The following is a 15,075-nucleotide window of genomic DNA, read 5'->3' on the forward strand; positions in this document are numbered from 1 at the left end:
ATGGATCCAGGTGAGATAATCTGGCACGACATTCATAAGTATACAGTATATATAGAGGTGAAGAGTAGGCAGGAGACAGGAGGAGAGAAAACAGAGAGAGGAGGAGGGGAGGGCAAAGAGAGAGAGAGATGTCGGTCTTGAGTGGGCAGAGGGAAACCGGGCGAGATGCCTTCACTGAGGAAGCGCTTTCAGGATGGCGTTCACCTCCTCTGCCACGGCTGTCAGCGCAAACTCAAACTGCTCCTGAAGATGAGGAGGAGGTGGTGGAGGAAAGGATGCAAAGGGAAGAGTAAAAGTTTTAGTGGAAAAGCTCAGCAGCGGCCATTTTCAGAATCACTAGTAGCTGCTGCCTTAACCTTCCTCCCTCCTTCCCTTCTATGGCCACACACTTGAGGTGAAGGTGAACCAGTGTGAGGCACCGCCATCGATCCAGCCAGATGTGTCTTAAAATAAAGCTTTTGAATCAAGCTGTCTCTCAGCTCTCTCTCTCTCTCTCTCTCTCTATCTGTGTGTATGTGTGTGTGCATTTCTTTTCTGAAGCCGACTCATAGTTATCCCCCGAGGAGTGCAAAAAGGGTCTGATTGATGTTTGCCCCCTATGGACCTTTTCTATATTCCTCTCCTCTCCCCGGGCAGCGGGCGCTCTCACACAGAGAGAGGTACGTAGGAGGGAGCAGCCTTTAGATGTGTCAACACACAGCCTGCCATAGTCTGGCCCCAGGATATAGGCTCAATCAATACGGAGGAGTCACAGGTGGCCGTGCTGTTCGCTCGGCACCGAAGATTACCTGGAGTGATTGGGTTCTCTATTTTTAATGTTCTGGTGGTGTCGTGATGGGGGCCAGAGAATATTTGAGTACATACACTTGTACCTGCACAACAGTTATATATGGGCCTATATCTGATCTCAAGTTGGATTCAACATTTTCTTGTTAAAAAAAAAATATTATTTCAACAGCAGGTTTTGTGCTGTTCACATCTAAACCACTAGGGGGAGATCAATCTCTTTCCGAAATATCAGAGACGGATCCCTTTAGTGATGACACATGCTGTAATTACTGCATGTTGAAGTCTGTCAAAATGAGTGACCAGAAGATGGAATTAATGTCCTTTTTACATTTTTTTTTTGATTTTCTTTTTCCAGTTCTATCCAAAAATAAAGTGGCAACATCATGAAGAAAAAAAAGATAATTGCTTGTCCAATCCTTGAAACCTAACTCTAAATTTCATACCTCTTTGCAATCTCATTTCTGCTTATACCCAGCGTGAAGCCGCAAAGTGGAATCAACAATATTCCAATAATAATGTCAATAAAGAGAGAGAGAGAGAGAGAGAGAGAGAGAGAGAGAGAGAGAAGGAGAGGGAGGGAGAGAGAGAGAGAGAGAGAGAGAGAGTGCTAGAAAAGCTTTTTCTACGCTGAATGGGGCAGGGCTGTAAAAGCAGCAGTAATGAACCATAGGAACGACGGAGTACTTTAGCAAGTTGTCTCCTTTAATATTATCACCCACTGTAGCAAGGTTTGCCTTTATTATTATTATTATTATTATTATATTATTATTATTATTATTATTATTATTATTATTATTATTATTATTATTATTATTATTATTATTATTATTATTATTATTATTATTATTATTATTATTATTATTATTATTCCTTGCAATCACAACCGAGACACCTGCTGTGATTTAAACTGTTGAGACTAAAGAATGATAGCAGAAAATAGTATGAAATCTACAGTACTGAGCAGGTAAGCTGTATTAGGATGCAGGGTGGGATACAACATAGTGACAATGTAAAACAGCACGTTTTAAATCTGATCAAATCCTTCATTCATTACATTAGCTTGTTGTAGCAACACAAATGGGAGAATCTGTAGCTTTTTTCTCAGTTAATTATATGATTACACAACGTTTTGGACTGTTTGCCTAAAGACTAAAAAGTGTATCCCTGATAAACACAATCTTTGGTTGCAGCCTTGGTTAAACATCTACTTAATTCTCCCTTTAATCAATTAAGCAACTCACATCAAGTTACTAAAAAAACAGTGCATTTGTCAGTTTAGTGTTAATAAAGTTGGTTGAAGTGATGGAGACAAAGAGACAGGTTCAATATTTCCTTAGGGAGTAGATCTTGGCCAGTTATTATCTTCCAGGACAATGTTTTCCTTAATCTTTAAGCAGTTATCAATGACCACATAATTTTCCCTGATCCCATCGTATGAACTACATGTTTGAATGACTGCAGCCCATCCCTCCCTCCCTCCCTATCCCCTTCATTCCTCCTCCTCCTCCTCCTCCTCCTCCCCCAGCCTCTCAGCTCAAAGCCGGGGGAACCTTACCTTTGTCTGGACCATGCCAGCTCTCTGGTCTCTCAAGTGCTCCAGGGTAGCGGCAATATCAATCTCTTTAGCACCTGCAACAGACCGAAAATTGGACTGAGTTCAAAGCAGTGGAGTAATCCAGCTCACATCTGTCAATCTCTCTTTATGCCGGTGCTCCCTTTGGAACAGCGCAGCGATTGAAAATTATTACATTCATCCCTCGAAAGACTTGGACCAGAGCCAGAGACTGTTGCCCGATAAAATATGCAAAGGGATATATTTTTTTTTGGGGGGGGGGGGGGGGGTCTGGGAAATGTGTAATAATGCAATCAAACAATGTTAAGTGCCAAAAAAATTGGTTTAGATTATGTCAAACTATAAAGCTTTATATCCCTCCAAACAATATCTGAGCATTAACCTGTGCAACAGTTGCTCACCCTTCAGCAGTGATCAGCTACTGTTGAGTTAAATCTGTTATGGCTTTCAAAGTGTGTGGTGTTAATGCAGAAATCTCATTCTACTTTTAAGATTTATGGGTTACCAAGCAGCGTTTGGGAAAAAAACAGAAAGAAAGAGAGAGAGAGAAAGCCTCTGAACTCTCGAGATGTTTTTGAAAGTGAGGCCGCAAGAAAGGAAGCAAAAGAGATAGTATAGTGTATGTGTGTGTGTGTGTGTGTGTGTGTGTGTGGGGGGGGGGGGGGGGGGGATTTAATGCTGCTGGACTAAGGACTAAAAGTACTCCAGTGCTCCGACAAGACTTTCATGTCTCAGAAAAAAGCAGGATTCCAAAGTAAAGCTGAGGAGAGGCTCTTCCACCAGAGAGAGAAAGAGAAAAAAAAGAAAGCCTTGGAGAGTGAGATTATGTGATCATAGTGAGATCATTTTATACATATGGAGTCTGGAAGGCCAGGAAACAAAAGGTTTAAAAGGAGACCGGGTGGCACCTTTTCATCACCACGGACTACAGCAACATTCGTCACCAGAAAAACCAGATGAACCCCATCCGGACGGGTCAGTCTTATTACTGTGTTACAGAAAGTGAAGGGTAAGGGGACTTGCTCCAATGGTGGCTTGGATCGCACGCAGAGAGTTAGTTAGGGTAAAGGGCAGAGGTCAAAGGTCAAAGGGCAGAGGGCACGCTAAGCTATGGGGGAGGGGGCTTAAAGGTGATGTGAGGCAGCTTTTGGAAGGAACACATCCCCATGTGCAAACAATAGAAGTCCTCATCTGAGTGGCTTTTGTATATATATTAAACATGGGGATATCTCAAAGAACACAAAAACGTTCATGCCGGTTATTTATTAAATTTTTCAGTCATCCAGAAAAAATACCTGTTTTATTCACACAAGCATTCCTGGAATGATACACCCACCACTGCACAAGATGTAGCTCTCAGGTAGCTCGCGCTGGCCCAGTCGCTTTATATTTATTTCGACTTGTGGCAAATAATTTTCTTCCAGGCGCCAAGTTACTGCGATTTGTGACCAACTGCAAGGTTATCGTCTTGGCCTGGGCTTTTTTGATCATACGATGCAAACTAGGGCCGGACTCGACAGAAAATGAAGAAAAAAAGCACCTGGTCGTCGTATAATAACTCAATAATAAAATAGATGCATTGTTCCCATTAAATATTAAATATTGATTGAAATCATTGGAGCAACATTTCCAAATCCTGATTTTCAACGTACCCCCCCCCCCCCCCCTCTTAAACATTCATTCATTTCCATTCATTTGCTATCTAAATTCACGCCACGGTGTCGTGCTGCGGCCGGGTCAATATGGCGTGGCGGCAGCTAAAAAAGGTAATTACTAATGTTTTCATTTTCCTTTTTTTCCTCTCTTTGTTTCCAGCCTCTCCCCTCCATGTCTGCCTGTGTCTTGGCTGCCTCTCTCCGGGCAGAAGAAGAAGTCACCCTCTAATGCATCCCCAAGAAGACCCTTCTGTGGAGAAATTACAGCGTTGCCATGGCAACACTTTGACGCAAGCACAGTGAAAAGGGGGAAGCCATTGATCGTTACCTTTCGCCATCCTATTGAGGACCATGTCAATCAGAATGTAAGTCCCACTCCTGCCAGACCCGTCACTGCAGACAGAGAGAGAGAGAGAGAGAGAGAGAGAGAGAGACAGAGAGAGAGAGAGAGAGAGAGAGAGAGAGAGAGAGAGAGAGAGGGGGAGAGAGACAGAGAGAGAGAGAGATGGAGATCATTAAGACGCCAGAGTGATGCTTTAATCTCAGAGTGTTTCTCTTATAAGAAAACAAATTGCTCATTTACATTTGCATCTGCTGAGAGACTGTCGACTACATTTAAACACAATTGAGTCAGTGCATACACACACACACACACACACACACACACACACACACACACACACACACACACACACACACACACACACACACACACACACACACACACACACACACACACACACACACACACACACACACACACACACACTGCTCCTTCTGCTTAAAACTTGATATTGGAGATCAAATAGAATACCTCAATAGCAAAAAAGAAACTATAATAAACCTGAATATTCTCATGAAAAATTGCTGAACAGGTCTGAATATTTGATGTTCCAATAAATGTGGCTGTGTTAAACCTTTGCACAGGCGATGTGCATGTGTGGTCTTTGCGATTCTTTTGCTGGGCTATTGGGGGAGAGAGAGAGGGGGGAATGGTTTCTGAGGCGCGCTGGGGACAAAGGCTTTTTTAAATGAATGCACCTCAGGAGCAGTGGAGAGGTTGAGAGGCCAGGGGCGGTTCGAGAACAGCTTTTTGGAGAGCCTTGCTTTTCCATTACTCCAGAGATAGTCTTATGAAAAGCCTCCCTTTGTGCCCGCCGGCCATTCAACAGCTCTGCATGTTAATTGCAAACAAGGCGTGCACATCGCTCTAATAAAGGCAAGGCCAATAAAACAGGAGAGCCAGGGCCTGAGCACCGCTGCTTCATTAATCCACTGCTAGGCACTCGGTCGGCGCAGGCAGCTTCCCCTCAGAGGGAGAGAGAGAGCGGGCTGCATGGCCAACCCCACGCATGACTTAACAGGATTTGACCATTAAAAGTGCTCCGACAGATACCTGGTGTTTAATACAAACCAATCAAGGCCAGTTAACTAACTCAACCAAATGGGAAATGGAAGTGTCTCCGTGCCACACTATTTCCAAAAGGACGCAGCCTAGCGGACTGAACGCAAAGCTCCAGTGGACCCGGAGAGAGTAAATGGACTGAGCTGGGGTTTTAAATAAACAGCTTCACAGGCCCGCCACAAGCAAATCCCTATCCCAATACAGTAGTAGTCAGCTACTGTCACAAGGGTTCAAACAGCCATACTTGCCTGCAGTGAACAATTATCGGGCAAGATCGACCCCGGTAGCACTTGTTAACCTTTCTGTAATAAAGAAAAAAGAAGAAGAGCAAATTAGATGTTATTCCTTGATGGCAAGATGTCTTAAATGCACAGGGCTGCTGAATTTCACTCTAGAAAAAAAACTAATTTAAATTTAATTTTTTGCAGAACATTAACAGTGATGACAATTAAAGCAAATGTGACTCATGAGGGAGTTCTGCGCCGTGGTGTGGATAAAACTAATGACAGCAATAATCAAAAAGCACAAACACAATCGTGATAAGATGCTCCCTCCCGTCAATCAATCACTTTAATTTGAGGGATGGAGAAAGAGAAGGCCATGTCGCGGCGGCACCTCAATAAATTGAGCATCATTTCAAACAGCGCTATTGTGACATGTGGGCTTGATGGATGTGCTGGTGTGATGTTGTGATTCGCCGACCGCCGACGCATTAACCCCAACCAATTATGAATGTTTCACACCACAGGCACGGCCAAGGCCAACAAGCCTTTTCACACCCCGCTGTTGCCATGGAAACTGACTACACTGAGAGCACCCGCCCGCGTCTCTCCATTTTTCCCCTCCTTTTTTTCTCTCCACATCTCGACGTCAAAAAAATTAAAAACTAATGTGTGGATATCTCATCACATCTGTCGTTTATTAAGATCTATCTACTTTTTAAATCCCATATACTTATTGTTATTATAAATATGGAAATAAAGTGTATGAATATAGCCTACTATTAAACAAATAAATGTGTCAATTTGTAATTACTACTACTATAGTACTTTTACTGCAACTTACGTTTGTGCATTGTAACTAGATGTATTCCTTCTGATATGTATTGCAATTAGAATTGCTTTCTCTGTGGATTTAACCTCAGTTTTTGTGTTTGTAGAGTTTTATGTGAATTTACACACATATACATATTATATTTGGACCTTAGGAGCTTCAACTGTGAACTTCATTTCAAAGCACAGGTGTGCTCTACTTGTGTCAGTATGAGCTTTGAGATTTCTTCCTGCCATAAAGGTCTACAGTGACAGAAGGATTGGCAAATGGCTTTCTTATTTTAACACATGCACTGAACATAAAAGTTAACATGTAATACAACTAAAATAAATGCATCAGTAGAATCAGAACGTGTCCTTTAGTTAGAGAGCAAACAGAGGTGGTCGGAGTTCCCATGCAAGCCAGAAGAAGGAGCAAGTGAGAGGAGGAGAGGAGGAAAGACTGCGAGTCGGGGTGTGAGAGAAGAGACAGTTTGTGCACAGGCCTGGCTGAGGATACACAGTTTCCAATGATCACTTTTGTGACTATGCAACTGGGCTCATATTACTAGCTGCAACATCACAAAAATGACACTGGCAACCGCAATAGAACCAAGGTGGCCGAAACCGTGAAAAAAAGTGACTGTACAGTGACGTCTGACTCTCTCCCTCTGAATCACATAGTCAGAGAGCTTTCCATTTTCCCAATCACCTACTGCAGCGTTAGTGGAGTTACATCGAGGTAATCTAGCTGTTGGGGAGATCTCACCAGCAAATAGGAAAAAATAAATATTTGTATGTAATGAAAAACACAGCTCAAACCTGCACAACAATAACATAAATATATGTAACTGACTGCAAGCTACACCCAGAATAATATGTAGAAGAAAAAAATAAACAGCAGCAACTCTGTCGGGAGAGGATGACATGATAGCGCTGCTCATCCTATCTTTTTTTCTCTCTTTCTCATCTGCATTACGAACCATAGGGACAGAATTTCCATCCACAAATCAGATGCATCTATTCTCATTTTTGAGGGGCTCTTCCCTATCCCTCCTGGGTTCTCCCAGTGGACCTATTGCTGCTCTTCTGCCAGAACACATTATATGGAGAACAGAGTGAGGTTATTCAGTCACTAGCATTTCCCCCCTCTGCCATGTTTTAAGTGAGACAGCTCTCATTTAATTGGGGGTTTGAATTAGGTGGATTTTTTTTCTCTCTTTCTTTTCTTTTCTTTTCTTTTCTTCCCAAGCCAAGCCAGGCAGTGCAGGGCTGTTAATTTGCTGCATCACATGTGCTGGAGGGAGGTGAGGGGATGGGGTGGGGGGGAGGGAGGGAGGGAGGGAACACACAAAGGGCCCAGGATGAAAGGGATAGCAGTACAAGAAACACAGTCCTTATTAGAAGAACCGTTCTCTAGGACACCAAAAAAGGCAGAAGGGGCAAAAAAAGAGCGCTTGACAGAATATAAGGGAAGGTGATTATAGGAACAAGCTCAGGATAAAGGCCAGTTAAAAAAAAAGGATAGTGGAAATGTGTCCTTCTCCCCCCTCTGTACCTGCGGAAGTCTAAGAGTGTCCGGGCTGAGTTGGGGATCCCGCGGTCCATCCAGGACAGGAAGTGGAACTGTGTGACGGTTCGCGTCTCGTTGGTCTGAAGATTCTTCAGGTAGAAGCTCCGCACTAGAAAGTCTTCGCACCAGATGTGCTCCGACACCAAGTTGACCTGAGTAAAGAAGAAGAAAAAAAAACGGAACAAGCAAAGGTTGGGCTTTAGTTACTTTTATTAAGATTTAACTAAGAATGAATTCATAACGCAACAACAATTTGAAAGGAGGAACTTGAGGCCAGAAAAAAACACTTATTGCTTTGAAGGTCTGGTTCACTCAACTTATAAAAAAAAAAGATATTCCCTCACTTACTCTTACTGTTGTCGAGCCATACAATAAACCATATCGGATTTTTTTCACCATTTTCACAGACGCACAAGTCTCTTTGTCTGAACGAAACTGCATGGATAAAGGTGGACATTTTCTTTAACACCATACCCATGCATTACATGTACAGGTGCCATTAAAATCAAATCATTTCTTTAAACAGTTTTCATGAGATGACACACTGTAATCAAAGGTATGAACAGTTTTTCACTGTAACTTTGTGTGGTGGAATGAGATGCAATTAAGTTTGATACCAAAGAATGTAGGAATAATTATTCTTTAGTCTTTATGCTGCAGTGTTGAATGAAGAACGGGGGCATGTTGTTATGCAATTCCAGAGATGAATGTGCACACAATGAATTTATAGTTACACCTATCCATGTAATGCAATCAAATACAGCAGCTGAGCCATAAATATAAAAATGTTTAGTTTTGATTGACACTATATATACATATGGGTCCCAAATAAAATCAAGGGTTAATGCATTTTGTTTGCTTAAAAAGTCAACAGGAACAACCCCCCCCCCCCACCCCGCCCCCCCCCCCCCCCCCCCCCAGCATCTTTCATAGGGACTGGTTGATTTGGTAGAAAGTAGATCCCTGAAAACTAAATATTGCAATCTGTAACTTTTAGACCTTGAATGTTATTTTACAAAAGTTTTGAGAAAGATTTTTCTTTTTTAATTCAATTTATTCTCATTGGGTGGAAAGTAAAATGAAATCTCATTATCTCATGTAACCAAAACTATCTGAATGGGTAGATGCCATTGTGTTTTGTATATTGGGTGAACTGATTCTTTAAGCCTTTGTAAGTTAGTGCCTAATTCTCTCTCGCTGATTTTACCTCATAGACGTGGTAGACATCAGAACCTTCGTCGGGCCAGTAGTGATGACACTGCTTCACTCCATTCTCAGACAGTGGGGTCAGCATGACAACCACCACACAGCCGCTCTCCCACACCATCTACACACACACACACACACGGGACAGAAAAAATAATAATTCAGGAATCCCTCAAACACATCTACCTGAGACAGCAAACCCTTTCACAAGTCATCCGTGTGACATTACAGCAGCACTAATATGGAGCTGAACTGTGCCACTAGGAGCAGCATATTGCACATTAGCGTGACATGGCAGCCTTGTATTAGGAGTGAAATTGATTTCTTAATCTCGGGGTCCAGGAAGTATGAATAAATGTCACCTCTCCGCATGCGACAAATGATGAATGTTGGGTGGAGCAGCGGGAGGAGGGGGGGGGGGGGTATGGAGGGGTGTGTCACGTGTCGCCCTCTCTCTCTCTCAGTCAGTCTGAGCGAGATCACAACATAGACTGCAGCTGCTGCTCCATTTCATCTTATCACAATCTAATGTGTCCTTGGGAAAGAAAAAAAATATATATACAGGCCCATAGCAGCCATTAGGAAAATGAGGAGGAAAACGCGTCTTTTATGATTGCTATAAAAACACAATGGCCTTGACTATACACTAATCACAAGCTTTATGCGCTCCAGCCCCAGTGGAGACATTACACGCCAACTGTGCCAACTGCGCCCGAGATGTGATGAGATTAGGCAAGGTGATAATGCGAGAGAATATTATCCATTTAGTCTAGTAAAGGTTTGGCAACATGTTTTTTTGGTAGAGATGTGAAGAACAAAAAAGTGTAAAAAGCTACTCGGCTGGTAAAGAGGCTGACATTTAATGTGATGGACAATATCTAGGCTCCAAAAAACGTACACCTACGACGATGCGACGTTTGTATAGAAAAAGGCAGGACACAAAATAAAATGCCTGAAAATGGACCGAAGTTACTGCTCAGTGAACTCATGCTGATTGTCTCTCTTTTTTTGCATTTGGAGGCCCAGCAGAGCTCAGGTAATGGCCTGGGATGCAGGGAGGGACTGGAGACGGATGGAGGAGTGAAGGATGAAGGGATGGAGGGATGAGGAGTGGGGGATTAGAGCAGCGCAGCCTTTCAGAGCGCTGCCTGGGGCTGCTGTGGATTAGATAGGACAGAGCAAAAAGATTTGCCTCCTGCATGGCCCATTTGCATGAGAGTGCCAGTGTTTCTCCCTGTTTGTTTACTTTTAATGGGAGGGAATGTATGTGTGTGTGCTGTGTGTGTATGTGTGTGATTTTGTGCGTGTGTGTGTTGATTTGTGTGTGTGTGTGTTTTCTCCTGCCACAATCCAAGGTTAACCATTTTGAATAATGAATGGCTACTTCGTATTCCCAGACACAGGACTGATGTTCATTGTTGTCACTTTCAAATTTAACAAATTAAATAAAGGAAACAGGGCACCTTTTATTCCAAAATGAGCTGACATAGCCAATTAAGGTACCTTTTTCATGATAATTGGTGCTGATTCTTTCCTTTTTTTAAATGATTTTGAACACCATATGGGGAGCAGAGTTTATAAGCTGATTTGAATTTTTAGTTTTAAAAAGCGAATAACAACAAAAAAACAAACAAAAAAGTTTATGTTTGGTGGTGTGCAAAAAATCCAACCAGACATTACTTCGCACCATCCTCTGGTCACAAACTGGTGCCAACGTCTGTGCGAACACAAAGTCAGCGCTATCATAATGATGCGAAATGAATATCCATTCAGTGCAAGGGTGCAGAGTGCACGGCCAGCTGGTCTGCCACCATTTATGCTTCACACTTCCACATCCTGGTCACGGATAGCACAGTTACTTCACCATATGGAGGTGATGGGCCCACTAATTACTACAGTGCTGTCCTATTAACACATGAGAATGCCATTTGGCAACCATGCATCATTTAAAGGCCTACCTTCGCACACCAGACGACATGTTTTACAATAGCCTAAACCCAGGGATTTACGGTAGGTTGGTTTGACATTTATGGACACGGGAGTAAATGCAAATAACATGCAGGAGAAGGCAAACATGAGCAGACATAAGCATTATTACAAATACTATTAGACGTCCTGGGGTGGTGTATAACTAGACTACTGAATATGACTAAAAGCTGCAGGTTTGTAGCACATACTCAGCTAGTGACACTGTTTTATTGATGAGTAGGAACAGTACAAGCCCCACTTCAAGCTAATTTATGTGGAGCCCCAGTTTGTGCATCTCATGTATTATCTTTACTTGTGAGTCACTAATACCAATGCCAATACTATACTCTATATGCCAATTTTGGTTTCCTGAATTTTAAAATACACATCAAGAAAAGGGTTGAAAATATACATTTTCCTGAACTAGACAGGCTTAAATGTTAATCCTGATGATAAGAAGACTCATTCAGGATTCTGGAAAAAACTGTGGGAAGTTTTGATAAACAACCTCCTGTGGTTTTGAAGATCAATAGTTTTGCTCAAATTGAAAGCTCTGTCACTTGAATACAAATGTACACGAGAGGCACAAACTTAGCCTACATTCTACTGTTGCTTCAAACAGCGAAGAAACAGTGATCTAGACACTCTTGTCTTGGGACAAAGAATACGTTTTATTTTTTTTAAACACACAGGAATTGGCGAATCACACAAAACCATGGTATCACACAGACTTCAGCTCTGTTGTTGTTCTTCAAAACCCAAAATCTCTGTAGGACACAAAAACTGGTAAAATATGAAAGACCAACAGTGAATGGAGATGAGTATTACCTGCCAAAAGTCGGCCACTGTGGAAGGAAGGGGACCCTGCGAGGAGATGTAAGTAGGGTTGCGAGGGTCATGGTCCATCTGGGAGAGAGATAGAGCACAGTGTGAACACACAGAGCTCAACATACAGTGTGGGGAAAAGACCTCCATCAAAGCCTTCATGCAGATAGAAGAATGAGATGCTGTGTCTATTCCTTCTAATTTAATTCATTTTTATTCAGTTTCTCTAAACAATCTCCCTTCTTTACCCCCCTCCCACCCCCCATTCCCCTCTGTCCTGACGATCTGACTATTTCTTAATGGGTCTGATTAGACCAAATTGGAATCAAAAAACCAAATTACACACTATAGTTGGTAAACTGTGAACATCACGCGGTCCTCCGCCAGATGAGCGTTGAATACATATCTGAAGGACGTGCTTTTATGCGCCTGTCAGTTGATCTTGTTTTTGTGAAAACGTTTGGAGGCTCAGGGTTAGTCAGTTCCTTTTAACATCATGTTTGCATACAAAAGACTGAAGAAGACCTTGGACTTTCACTGTCTATCTAGAGAATGAAGCTAACTGGGCTCCTTAAGCATTTGGGAAAACAATACCAAGGGCCTACTGATATTCATCAAGTTTTCTATTCATATTCAAAGATACTGAAACTATTTAAAAGTGAAAATATGTTTGTTTTGGCTTCCTATTGGACAGCAGTGTCAAGTGGCAATGCTGCTCTATATACACTGAACTGCGTCTATGACATTGAGCTATTCTGCCTTTATTTTGCAAATGACCTTTGCACTACTATAGTGTACATATCTTCGTGTGGTTTTGTGTTTTATATTTCATTACACATTTTATTCCAATCGAACGCATGTTTTTTGATCTATTTATACATGTTCTCTGTATGTATGAGAGGACTGCAATCCTGTATTGTTTAATGCCAATAAAGCCGGACTTGAACCTTGAAAACGACGTAACTTCCAACCACTTTGAATCTTCCTGACAAACGTATGCCCTTCAATAACTTTACTTTCGCAAGATTGTTTACTTCTGTTTCAGTTCAGTCGTGTACATTCTTCGATGTCCTACCAGACCTCACGAAATGGCTTTTTTTTCAGACCTCGATTTTTGTCATGCTCCGACGTGTTTTCTGCATGAAACATGATATGGCGCTGGGACTTTAAAGCCTGCAGGCGGCTGATGTGAGTGGGGCTGAATGCTGAGGTGGGACGTAACGACACGGGGGACTTGAGTTGAGGGATGTGATTGAGACTTGATTGAGTAGGTTGTCTGGCTGGGTCGCCCCCCTTCCAAAATCAATGATCACACATTTCACTGAATGGAGTTTTTATGCACACCCTCGAGTGCCAGATGCATCAGTGGGGAACGACGTTGACACGTTTCCCAGGGCAAAGAAATGCATTCCTGATGTATATTTGGGCATTATAGTGATCGACGACACGCCCAAACAAAGGCGTATATGAGTATATGATTCTTTTAATATTATTCACGGTAGAACCTACCAAAGATAGTTCTTTATGAGGATATGTACATTATACTATTAGGGTGACAGTGACTCGCTGTTTTTTTATATTAACCCGCCATTGAGTGACACCCACCTATTAAAATGCGGCACTACCCCTAATTGTAACAGTCATTTAGGGAGGGAGACATCAAGAAACACCATTGCAGTTAACTACAGGGTTGTACGTAATGGCTTTTTCATTCTTTATGAGCTTGTTGTTAGGGTTTGTATGCCATAGAACAGCTTGTCAAGGACACCACACTTAGGGTTAGAAGTTTAACATCTGTTTTTTTCCCCCATTTCATTTCTTTGGCTTTTTTATTTGACTCATTTGTCAAGCTCACGGACCTTAATTACAGAGCATTTCTTCATTGCTTTTATATTACCATAATGCTTTTCTTTCCTCATGTTTAACATCCTTAAAAACAGAATTAATTTTTAATGCTCTGAATTGCTACTACAACCGAGCAAACGTCTTCAGTGCTTTGAATGTTAAATTAAAAAAACAAAACTATATTTCTTAGTATTTCTTTGTCATCTATTTCCATTAGAGTGGATTTAAAAAATGTCAAATGGTTTTCTCTTTTGAATCTACTTCCAAACTGTGATGTAATTACAAGTCCAGCTCAGCAGGAAAATACTATTGTTTTCATCTCAATGGGACAAATCATCCCGAGTACTTTAATTATTTTGTTTTTCAGTTGTTGATCAGATGGGATCATATCTTATGGTTATTTATGGTTTATAATCATATTATCTGAATTAAGAGTCAGGCGGGGTGACAACATGCATTGTGGGTATTGCGGTTGGAGCTTAATGGTCATTACGGGGGCTGAAGTGAAGCATGAGGGGCTGAACATGTTCTTTAAATACACCTACACACAGGCTGGCGGAAGTGTGAAAATTTGACCGCCTTTTCTATTTAAAACATTTCCCCAAAGGACACATAAATGCAGTAAGCGTTGGATTCATTACCAACTGCTTTACTTCAATTATGTATAACCGTGTTGTTCAATTTTCTTTTCATCTTTCCTGGTTAAAATTCCTCTTTTGGGTTTGTTAAAAAGAATATGAATAGAAAAATTCAAAAAGGAGATCTCCCCGTATATAAATCAAAGGGTGGTGCGGGATGCTGGTTGCTGCCACTCTGGTTAGCCAATCTCAAGGACACAGAAATGCTCTAGCTGTGCGTTGACAACCCTGCATGAATACTAAAGCGCAAACATGAAAGAGTAGGCCTTCGTTTCAGCCCCTGTCCTCCCCTTCCCATTGTGGGAAGAAGATAGACTGCAACATAATAGGAAAGAAAGTGCTCTTCGGTTCAAAGTAAATAAGCTTGTGGTAAAATAGCTCGAACAAATATCTGTAGAAAACGTCCGAACTTTTAGCACCTTGCGACTTAATCCTGCGGTTTTTGCGGAATAGAGAGCTGTGTACGCCAGATATTTTGAAAAACAAAAGCCTGGAGAACCGGTAGGGGGAAATGAAAAAAAGACTCATTGTTTGACTCTGTGAGAAAAGGCGAGACAAAACAAAGAC

At 41.8% G+C, this 15,075-nt stretch overlaps 1 protein-coding gene across 1 annotated transcript in view; it reads right to left on the reverse strand.

The window, feature by feature from the left end:
• Nucleotides 1-171: 171 nt before the first annotated feature.
• The window catches only part of ptprn2 (protein tyrosine phosphatase receptor type N2), a gene marked incomplete at both ends in the record, with an annotated part of 124,488 nt that continues 109,584 nt past the window's right edge, over nucleotides 172-15,075 (reverse strand). Inside the window, 7 exons of the mRNA XM_080050201.1 lie at nucleotides 172-243; nucleotides 2,345-2,418; nucleotides 4,346-4,410; nucleotides 5,671-5,724; nucleotides 8,012-8,178; nucleotides 9,234-9,353; nucleotides 12,029-12,106. Coding sequence (XP_079906327.1) covers nucleotides 172-243; nucleotides 2,345-2,418; nucleotides 4,346-4,410; nucleotides 5,671-5,724; nucleotides 8,012-8,178; nucleotides 9,234-9,353; nucleotides 12,029-12,106 — 630 coding nt within the window. The remainder of the gene's footprint in view (nucleotides 244-2,344; nucleotides 2,419-4,345; nucleotides 4,411-5,670; nucleotides 5,725-8,011; nucleotides 8,179-9,233; nucleotides 9,354-12,028; nucleotides 12,107-15,075) is intronic.

Source organism: Ammodytes marinus (assembly GCF_949987685.1).
Source record: "Ammodytes marinus genome assembly, chromosome: 21".
Lineage (NCBI taxonomy): Eukaryota > Metazoa > Chordata > Actinopteri > Uranoscopiformes > Ammodytidae > Ammodytes > Ammodytes marinus.